Below are 10,559 nucleotides of genomic sequence, written 5' to 3'. Positions count from 1 at the left end.
AGCGAATTTCATTCCTCGGAACTGGGAACATATTCAATACTCCGTTCGTCAAACCTTCGCTTATCTTCACCGGGAAAACTCGACATGCTTGCATGGTAGCCAGCCATTTAACCCGCGTTTTAGTTCTTTCTTTTTTTTATCGAAAAAATACTAGGTATATACTGTTTAAATGTGTTTTTTATATAAAAAATTTAACATGTACATTACGAAGAATCTATACAATCATGTAACTAAATAAATTAATAATTATTTATGTAAATAAATAAAAAAATCATTTGTAATAACCAATAAAGAAATTGCAAAAAAAATATTCAACCGAATATATTTACTAAACTTTTTTATTTTGAAAAATGAAAAATAAGTCAACCATAAGAACCTGTGATTTAAATGATAAACTAGAATTGGACTCGGTCCAGAAAAAAAATTTATGATTTTCATTGAATATAACAAATGGAGTATACATATGAATTGGCACTAATTACATTCATTTGCACAAAAGAACACATATAGTACTGCCTAGAGGCGAAGAATTACGAAGTGAAATTTCATGCTAAGTTCAGAAAGGACCATGGTTGGAAAGATGAGATAATTCGTCCTTCGCGGTAATAGTTTCAAGTAAAGCTACTGCTCTGATGTTTGCCTCACAAAACTCTCAAGCTGTAGGATGCCGTCAGTAGTAGTAGTTGTAAAAACCAATATGATGGCAAGCAGTAGGGAGCTCCAAAACAAAATTGCGAGATTGACAAAACCACATGCAAGGAGTATCACACTCCTTGTGTTTCTGCTGGCAGGGTATTGGTTGGGCCACTCTTTCAACATTTTCTGATGAAATTGATTCTAGATGGCACCATTTGCTATGACTGTTGAAGGACTAGATTCAATTCTAGAGCACTTTTTGTCAATAAACCGCCCCTCCTGTGCAAAATTGACACAGATAACATCAGTGACTAGAAAAACCATTTAGCATTGAGATACATGGGAATCTATAAAAAAAAAGCCACAATGGATAAATCGATGGAGCAGGATCAAGAAATTTCTGCAAAGAAAAGGACTTCTTGTTTTCTGTGATAAAGCCAACAGGATTTGCAGCTCTTTCCATGCGCAGTGTTGGTTTAAGTTGATCGCACAATCATAGGTAGAACATAGAGAAAATGAGGCAGGAGCAGTACTCAAGAGTCAAGATAGAATGCTTGCCTTGCTAGTGCTGGAAGAATTTGCTGGATCTTTTGCAGCTGAGCAAAGCACTTGTTGCAGCATTCTCGCCTGCACATTATCCAATAAAAGTGAGTGTTCTGAATCACACAACTTAGATTAACAGAGCATGGCAGTAACAGAAAAGTGTTGAGTCCATGTAAATATTGATTAGTAACACCTTTGCTCTGCATGAAGATCAACACCAACAACTGGAGGTGCGGAAACAGCTGATTGTATTACTGGGCCAAAAACCGCTACAAGCTTCAGTAGCATCTCCAATGAGATATTTGCATGCCTGTAAATTAACATTTTAAGTCAAATATCTTCAAGGGTTTTCTTTGAGTTCCAGATTTAGTGCCAGTTTTGAGACAGTTTCATTTCCCTATGTAGGAGTATATGGTCACTTGATGAGAATTATTCATAATTTGATGATGGTCTGGCACTACATCATATACTCTAACCTACCTTAAAACCTTTACCAATTTCACACGCTAAAAACTATGCCATTGTTCTCTTCCAAGTGGACTCCAGGGACCGCTTATTTATAACTTAAAAAGGAAGAAAATGGTTCTTCAATAGTAGAAGTAACATATTGAGTTTGTTCATATTGAAGCTCTAGTTATGTAGCACACCAGATAACATAGCTGTTTTTGTACAAGTTAAATGAAGTCATAATTTGCCACTTCTAAAGACAAAACTGGATGATATTTGGAAAGGACTGCAGAAAAATGGTATAAAGTCCCAAAGACCATATCTAGCATTAAAAGTATTCTTATTATATGCCCATGAAAGCTACCTTTCCATCTTGCTGTCTAGCAAGCCCACAAGCACAGGAAGCAAGCAAGAAAATAAATCTAAGTTGAGAATCTCCATTTTGTCCATGAGAACACTGATCACATCTGCTTGCACCTGCAACAAGATTAAATAATATCAATGTGCAAGATATACAGCCTTGCAGACTGTCATTATCAACACAAAAATCCACTGGCATGAACCATTCCCATAAATACCCACAGAATAATCTGGCAGTTTCCTCAAGGCATTGATAGCACCTTTAATGTCACTTCGTTCCCAAAAATGTCGAATCACCTGCAAAATAACATCAAAGCTACATTTTAGCGACTTTGCCTCTCCCCCTCCCACCCGAAGGAAAAAAAAGGAGAAAAACATAGGTGCCAGAAAGGAACGTTTAGCCATAATGAAGATGCTGAAATAAAACATGCATAAAACTTAGTCAATCACTAGAATAGGCACATAGATCTTTTGTCAGAAGTAGGATTATTATATTTTACAGTGCAATAAATCTTTAGAATAGTCACTATGTCATGCTTCTAGAAGTCATCTTCGATTGAAAAAATCCACCACTTGAGCACACCAATAGGCACAAGTAACTCAACATACCTGTAGCTTAGTCAAGCGGGATTTAAGGGTATTTAGGAATACATCATGACTTTGCATCAGATCTTCAATAACATCCTTATAATTAGCAGAGGTCGAGTTGCTACCAGAAATTTGAGGCTCGTCATTCTGTCATCATCAAAAGAGAGAAATTGAGTTTGATTCGTGGAATGTGAATAATACAGCCACATACAAATTCATTTGACTGAGTTTGTAAGCATCAGGATGTCATGAGCATTGGTTCAGCCTCTCAGCTGATAATTTTAGAAAGATTCCCACAGAAAAAATGACACTATTCAAAAAGAAATTTTCTTTAAATTGTGTTTGCCATGTAAAAAAAATTTCAAGAAGACAACTGAAATTTGATTATTAGGTTTTCTAATTAGAACAAGAGTTTGGTAACAGAAAGCACGTTTTTCTACATTTAGTACTAGCCCAATCACAAATGGATGAACTACATACATTAATCCATGCAGCAAGCACTGCGGCCAACAGTGCTGCTAACACTTGGCAAGTTTTTCATTATCTAGTACAGAGGTGGAAAATACAACCAAGTCTCAAATGATTTTCTTCAATATCATTTCAGAGATCTGATGCTTCAAGTCATCTCAGGTGAGTACTTGAGAGGTTGGCTGGGAAATATAAGATGTTATCTGATTCAAATGTCCATGACAACATCTATAGCGACAGATAGAAGATGTATATATTTTTTTTTAATCTCATGTCTAATTCAAGATAGTAACTTGATTGTAATCACACCTGATTCCTTGCAGCATTTATCTATCCATTTCAAGTTGAAACTTCAGAGATTCTTATATACTTAGCAGGATCTTATGTTATACAGACCATAAGAACATCAAACCAATTGTAAATCCACTTATACTTGAACCATGAAAAATCTTCCTATAAAGGAGGCAAAGATCTTACCAGAATGGGGGGTGCTCTATCCATTTCACATTCGATGCGAGGTGTAAAATTAGTGGTTATGGAAGGTATTCTATCCACTTCAGGTATAACAGGCGTGGTTGTATTAGTAGGAACAGGGGGTGTTCTATTCCTTTCAGGAATAACACGAGGGGTGATAGCAGCTGCTACTGGGGGAGGTCGCGTGGCAGTGTTTGTAGGAATAGGGGGTGTTCTATCCCTTTCATGTATAACACGAGGGGTGAAAATAGTTGCTACTGGGGGAGTCCGATCAGTTGCAGGTATAACACGTGAGGTCATACGGGCAGCTACAGGGGGTGTTCTATCTGTTTGCGATATAACACGTGACATCATATTAGTTGATAAAGAGGGTTTTCTATCTGTTTCAGGTATAACACGAGGGCTTGATTTAGTTGCTATGGTGGCTGTTCTATCCTTCTCAGGTATGGCGATAGAAATCATTTTTGATGCTGTGGAGGCTGTATTATCTGTTTCAGGTATAAAACAAGGGTTCATTTTAGGTGCTATTGTGGCAGTTCTGTCTGTTTCAGGCACAATGAGAGGAGTCATATTTGATGTAACAGGTGTTCTATCTGTTCCAGAAATGACAGGCGGGGTCGTATTTGTTTCTGTGGTGGAGGTCCTGTTTGATTCTGGCACAGCTTGATGACTTGTGATTAATTCTTGATCTTCGCTGCTTAATTTCTCCCTTCTTTCAAACCTCTCAACAAGACTACGTGTCCTGCCTGATACCACTGCAACTGCCAGAATGAAAATATATGCAAAAAAAAAATCAATTTCCATCCATTTTGCATATGCTTGAGAATCAAACACATGGCAAGGACCGACAAACCTCCATTGACAATCTTAACAGGGGCAATCTCTTTACTGCTTTTAACAGATTCATCACCTGAAACATACACAAATTGTTGTTACCTGCTAATAAAAAGATATATCACAAATTGTCAACCAAAAAGATAAAACCATGTGTGAATATGCTTCACATATCTACATTTCAATAAGATAAACCACATTCATTTATTTGACTTCAGGAAGTCAACAAAATGTATATGTAAAACTTATCAAAGCATCGGATACAAGCGAATATGGGGTTTTGAAGGACAAGCAACACAGAGAATGGGAGAAGAGGAACCTAGGCATGGGAAGAAAGCTGTGCTCCACCGAGTAGCCCATTGCCCCCAGTGGTTTTCTAATAGACCAGAATGAGAAAGCTTCAATATATATCAACCCAAAGGCTGTGATGGTGGTGATAAGATTCTGAAAAATATCTTTGATCATAAAGGGTACAATAAAAAGCACTAGCAAACATTGCCAAATATGATTGAAAAAATGGAAACTTTATCAGCTAGTCACAGATAGTAATATACTTAGTCATCTAAATAGATGGCAGTCAAACAATATCTTCATAAAGTCAGCATGGCTAAGAATGAGAAGAAGGTATCGAGGTAGATGGCCAGATAAGATCCCACATGATCAGAAATGAAATGCAGCTTTGACAAATGAAAGATTTGGAAAAAATCACAGGACAGGGGACATCTCATGGAGAAGTGAGATTAAGATACGTGAGCTAACAAAACAGGTGACTCGGGCTTTATGGAAAAGGCAGTGAGAGAGTAGAGAAGATAAGACATCAGTCCAGCTCGCTAACCCAAAATTGTTGGGAAAAGTGAATGACAAGTAAAATGCAGTTCAAGCACACATGGAAAAAGGCTTACTCAGGAAATACCCAGGGGAAAAGAACATGGAAGATAGAGATATCAGAAGAAGGAATTGTGAGAATGTAAAGAGCTTATTAGTTTAAAAAAATAAAAAAGATACTCTTATAAAAGCAAGAACTTACAGTTTCCATCTTCTGTTACAATCTGGGATTGCAAGCTGGGATCTCTTGCACTACCTTTCTCACTTGTAACACTGCTAAAATTTCCAGATTCAAGAGCCACTGACATCTTGTCAACATCATTCTTGCTATTTGATGGCCTCCGCACATGAGCTGGTCTGAGCAACATACCAGGTTTGGTTTTTGTAAACGTGATAGTCTCCTTTCCAGAATTAGAAGAATCTTTTTCAACAGGAATGTCCCGAGGGACAATGGTAGGGACAATGAAAGATTTGTTAAAAGCTTGTTCACTCAAATTTGCATTCATTCCCATTAAAGGGCTCTGCTTCTCGGTTAGAGAAGCACTCATTTCCTTGGAATCCAGTGAGAGGACTTCTTTTGATGAATTCAGGGAACCAGCTCTTTGTAAAGTAACAGGATTTCCACCAGTAGCTTTACATGAAAGAAGGAAAAGCACATTAGAGAGAACATAGATTGTAGACATTAGGGATGCACCATGCATGCCTAGACAACAGCATGTGCTGATTATTAATGGAAATTACAATCACACTCCATGCCTGCAGAATATTCTAGCTTTGATAGGCCAGTTATTGTACATCCATGTAAATGGCCTAGGAACTAGGAAAGACATGAATTTTGGAAGTCCTGACTTGGTTCAAATCCAAAATCACCAAAAAAAAAAAAGAAAGAAAGAAATGAACAGAAAAGCTAAACTTCAGAATTAAATCAATTCATGTTAAAGGAGTCTGGTAGAAGGACCAGTTTTCGTTCAAGACGAATCCTCCTTGACACAGTCAATCCCTAAACAACGATCTTAAATGGCTACAGTGGGAGTGCATTTACAATTGGAAAATTTTAACTTATCAATTTTTTTTAAAGAAAGCAGAAAACTATTCAATAATGTGTTCACTGGATAGAATTTTGTCAGAAAGCCAAGCTTCCTTTTTCTTAAAAAAAATCTGAAAACTTTAGAGCTACAAAATACATTTTTCATGTTTTCTACTTTGTTTTCAGGGAAAAGAAAATCCACTTTGGAATATAGTGGTCCTAATAGGAATGCTTTTACATTTTCTTCTCGAAAAAAAACCTTTTGTTATTTTAAAGGAGCCAAAAGAGTCCTCATTTTCTAGTTAGAAAAATAAAACTAATAGATAAGAACATTCCCTCCATCTTTCATGGAAAAAAAAATTTGGCAGAATAGAGGGAAAGGTAGAAAAAAATATTCCCTGCATCTTTCATGGGAAAATAAATTGGCAGAATAGAGGGAAAAGTAGAAAAAAATAAATTGGCAGAATAAAGGGAAACGTGAAAACTACTTTTCATTAGAAAACTGTAAGAGAACCAATACCATGCCACGAGTAAATCACTCTGTGATGGCTTAATTATGGTATTCTCTTAGTCTCTTGTTTCTTCTTGAACTTCTCTCTCAATTTCCAGCCTTTGTATCGTAAATTCTCTTCAGTAAAATTTATATTAAAATATTTTTGGCATCAGCTTAAGGACCAAATGAAAAACTAACAAGCACCACAAGCAAATATTGGATGTGGATAAAAATAAAACTCTACTTAGAAGTTATGGGGGCAGTACAGTTCTTGAAAGCAGATGACATGGAGAATTCATGCACTCATATAAACAAATAAGACACCAAAAATGAATATCCAGAGTTGCCTTATTGGTAGAAAAACAAAATTATCAACTTACAGTCTACATATATGTTCTTTATTTCCTTTGTCTCGTAGTCAGGAGATGGAGAACGGAAACCCAAAGTTGATCTCATATCACTTCCTACTTTATCTGAAGAATTACATCCAGGGATGTTAAATTTCTGGTCTGTGGATTCACTTTCTTTAGTTACAAAACCATCACCATATGGCTCAATGCACTAAAACAGAAAGGAAAATATTAACACTATGGTTAATGGTGACTTGAAAGTTTGAAAAATCAAATAAAAACTAACTTCATATAAACAGAAAAAAGGTTCATGAGTGGAAAAGGCTACCGATATATCTCCAACCCAAACTCCAACAGAGTTTCTATAGAATGAACAGCCCAAGAGTTTCCCATCATGAATGCAGAGGTCACCAAGTGTCGACCATCCCATATCAACAGCATCATGGCAAATCACAGGCTCCCAAGAATAAACCTACAGTTTTAAGCATAATTTTTTAGCTCCACATCAATTGACAAATAACATAATGCAGTTTCATTACGCCAAAAACCCAAACCTTCAGACTATCATCTAATCCACAAAAAAGTGTCCTTCCATCAGGATGAAAGGTAATAGAGCGCACTCCTGTAGCCTGAAAAGTGGAAGTATAACTTTTTTAGGGAACATAATGGAAGAATTTACTAATTAATCATCCTGAAAACCACATACCAACATAAAAATTAATCAAATGAGGACAGGATAACCTAGAGCAGCCTGTAAAGAAACTTAGAGACTGGAAAGAAAGTTGGAAGATAGGGCAGAACTGAAGACCGTATGATGAACCACATGCTCTGGGACAGCAAAAGCATCTATTGTTATAAGAGCTCTCAACTGATTAGGTTACAAAAGTTATTGAATATCAGCACTATATGGTTCCATATCAGCATAAGAATAATAGCCTCGCACCATTAACTGACTAACCATGACCATATCAGATGTATGAAACATGTCTTGAAACTTGATTGCTTCCAAGACATTCTTGACAAGAGACTCTAAAGTGGGCTTGTTGTTGTGAGCCCATCTCCAATTTTCTTATTTAACCACATTTTGATGACTAAAATTGTTTCAATTTATAAACACAAGTTTAGATACCTCAGGTCTGGCAGATCCAATCAGTTCGAAGGTCTCCAAATCCCAGAATTTCACGGTTCTGTCTGCGGAACCTGAAAAATTATTTGCAGGTTATGACAACATAGTAGTTGAGTACTTCAAGTTAAAACATGCTGACTGGTGGGGGCAAAGAGAGTAACAAAGAAATATGTAAATTTTACCACAATAAGCTTCTAAATGAAGCGCCTTAATCAAGTATGAATTAGAACATTGAAGAAAATAGAATTACCAATGAAATGGTAATAATTTCACAGAAAAGAAGATGGAAGGCACCCGTCATCTCAATAATGGTGTCATTCACACACAAAAAAGTGAGCAGAATTCATGTACTCACCAGTAGCAAGGAGAAACTCAAGGGGATGGAAATCAATGGATCTAATATGTCCTTCATGGAACTTAAAATCATGCAAAAGCTTTCCAGCAGTAAGATCCCACACCTGTTCAACAATAACAAGGAAACACCAATCAACAGTGGAAATAAAACCTAAATGAAAGTCACGTTTGGATAGTGTGATTGATAATCTACCTTTACAACATTATCACATCCACCAGAAACCACCCAACGACCATCGGGAGTAAATCTGATGGTGCTAATTCCTTGAGTATGACCCTTGTACGTGTGTATGCAGCCCTTTTTTCTGATATCCCAGATCCTCATATTCATGTCTGTGGAACCAGAAGCAAAGAACTCGCCAAATGGATGGAATTCAACAGCAGTGCAGTTGGATCTGTGTCCAGTAAGAGTGCGAACCACTACACTTCAAGAAAAATAACAAATGGATTAGTTTTTTACTATAAACTACAAAAGCGATTCCTGACACACCAAATGCTCAATAATTTGCTAGTTCAACATACATATGGAAAAGACTTAAAAAGGGTAATCACAATGCTAAATTCTCATACCATAGTTAAACACACCAACTACATAACCTTATGATAAACACTTCATTTAAGCAAGGAATACCATCAATCAATCAACTTACTCTTAGCTTCTTCTAAATCCCACAGCTTTATTGCACCCATAGAAGCTCCGGCAAGCACTAAAACTTCTGATGTATCAAAAGCAACAGATTCAACTGGACTTGTATGACCACACAAGCTCTGCATATCGACACCAATAAATAAACAACCACAGTTATGTATTTTAATAACACCAACTAACAGATGCACCCATTCCATTTACACTAGCATTTTCTAAATGATAGATTCAAACTCAAGTAATTCTCAATTCCAAACTGATAGTCCACTTTCCAATTCTTTCAGTAAATGCTATCTGAGGTTAAAATCTAAACTTCCTCTAAGATGCAATATTATATGATACAACACAACAGATTGAAAATGTAGCAAAATTAATGCACTGATCTGGCCCAAATGATAACAAGCAGATAAATCACACTCAAGAAAAACACATTAGAGTACCGGAATCAGAAAAACTTTAAATAGGTGGGCAAGAGATAAAAACAGAAAGAATAAGAACTAACCATTAAAGAAGTGGGTTTGCCAATTGCCCAAAGATTCACTTTATGATCATCACCACCGGTGATAAACATTCTACACGCCTTTTTACCAATACTTAAGCAGTTCACGTTGGTTGAATGAGCCACAAATTCTTCTATTTTCATTTCAGTCAAGAAAATAAATATACTGAAAATATTCTGATCTAAGATTCCAAAATACTTCTCTCTTGGCTTTAGATTAAAACAACTTCTCGCCAAATTATTTGTAACAAAAAAAAAATAAAGTACAGACCTGAAATTATAATTAAAACAAGAAATGAAGAAAAATAAATTGAATTACGTTCAAGCAGAGAAAGAAAGCATTTCAAGAAAATCACGAGAAAAATAAAAAAATAAAAATAAAAACCTGAAATTTCTACAGTAAACCAAAAAAGGATCATTTTAAAAAGTTTTAGAAAACTAAAAACAGCTAAAATCCAACTCGAAAACAAGCTCGAATTAAAATCGGCACTAAAAAAACCCTAAAAAACACGCTTTGAAGCTAGAATTAAAGATGATTCAAAGCTTAAAAACATGGACATTACAGATGAGACGAAGAAATCAAGACAGAAAAGAAAGGATACGCAGCTTATATCCACGCTTCGCCATTTCTTGCAGATTCGAAACGCTAGCGTATTGAGGAAGGCGCGCGGTTGTCCGTCTGCTGCTACTTATGATTCTTGAAAGATTAGGAATTGGATTCCAGATAGAGAGGAATTTGTGTCTCTCTCTCTCAGATTCCTACAGTGGAGGAGGAGGAGCAGAGAGGAAGAAGAAAAGAGGTGTCTGGCTCCTTTTTTTGAGAAACGTGTGTTCCCTGTCGTCTAAGAAAATAAAGAGGAGAGGGGGGGAGAGAGAGAGGAGAAGACAA

The 10,559-nt window shown here is 36.3% G+C and overlaps 1 protein-coding gene across 4 annotated transcripts; it reads right to left on the bottom strand.

Moving 5' to 3' along the window:
* Positions 1 to 407: 407 nt before the first annotated feature.
* Positions 408 to 10,559, bottom strand: LOC105138761 (Transducin/WD40 repeat-like superfamily protein). Of its 4 annotated transcripts, none has more exons than XR_844843.1 (19): positions 10,273 to 10,559; positions 9,674 to 9,804; positions 9,176 to 9,293; positions 8,719 to 8,945; positions 8,527 to 8,629; positions 8,175 to 8,245; positions 7,600 to 7,674; positions 7,374 to 7,517; positions 7,076 to 7,256; positions 5,378 to 5,806; positions 4,370 to 4,426; positions 3,520 to 4,277; positions 2,596 to 2,721; positions 2,209 to 2,283; positions 1,991 to 2,103; positions 1,373 to 1,489; positions 1,195 to 1,263; positions 626 to 915; positions 408 to 595 (listed from the first exon to the last, which is right to left on the bottom strand). XR_844843.1 is itself a non-coding variant. In XM_011044950.1 (18 exons), exons 1-18 carry the CDS (start codon positions 10,295 to 10,297, stop codon positions 855 to 857), a joined length of 2,880 nt encoding a protein of 959 aa, XP_011043252.1. In that variant the 5' UTR covers positions 10,298 to 10,559; the 3' UTR covers positions 408 to 854. The 4 variants fall into 4 exon arrangements, 2 of the variants coding, with proteins under 2 accessions (XP_011043252.1, XP_011043253.1); XR_844842.1 differs by having other exon boundaries at positions 408 to 767; positions 799 to 915; XM_011044950.1 differs by having other exon boundaries at positions 408 to 915.

This window comes from Populus euphratica, unplaced genomic scaffold (genome assembly GCF_000495115.2).
Source record: "Populus euphratica unplaced genomic scaffold, PopEup_1.0 scaffold159.1, whole genome shotgun sequence".
NCBI lineage: Eukaryota > Viridiplantae > Streptophyta > Magnoliopsida > Malpighiales > Salicaceae > Populus > Populus euphratica.
The sequence above is the reverse complement of the archived record's forward strand: the minus strand, read 5'-3'. Positions and strand labels throughout refer to the sequence as shown.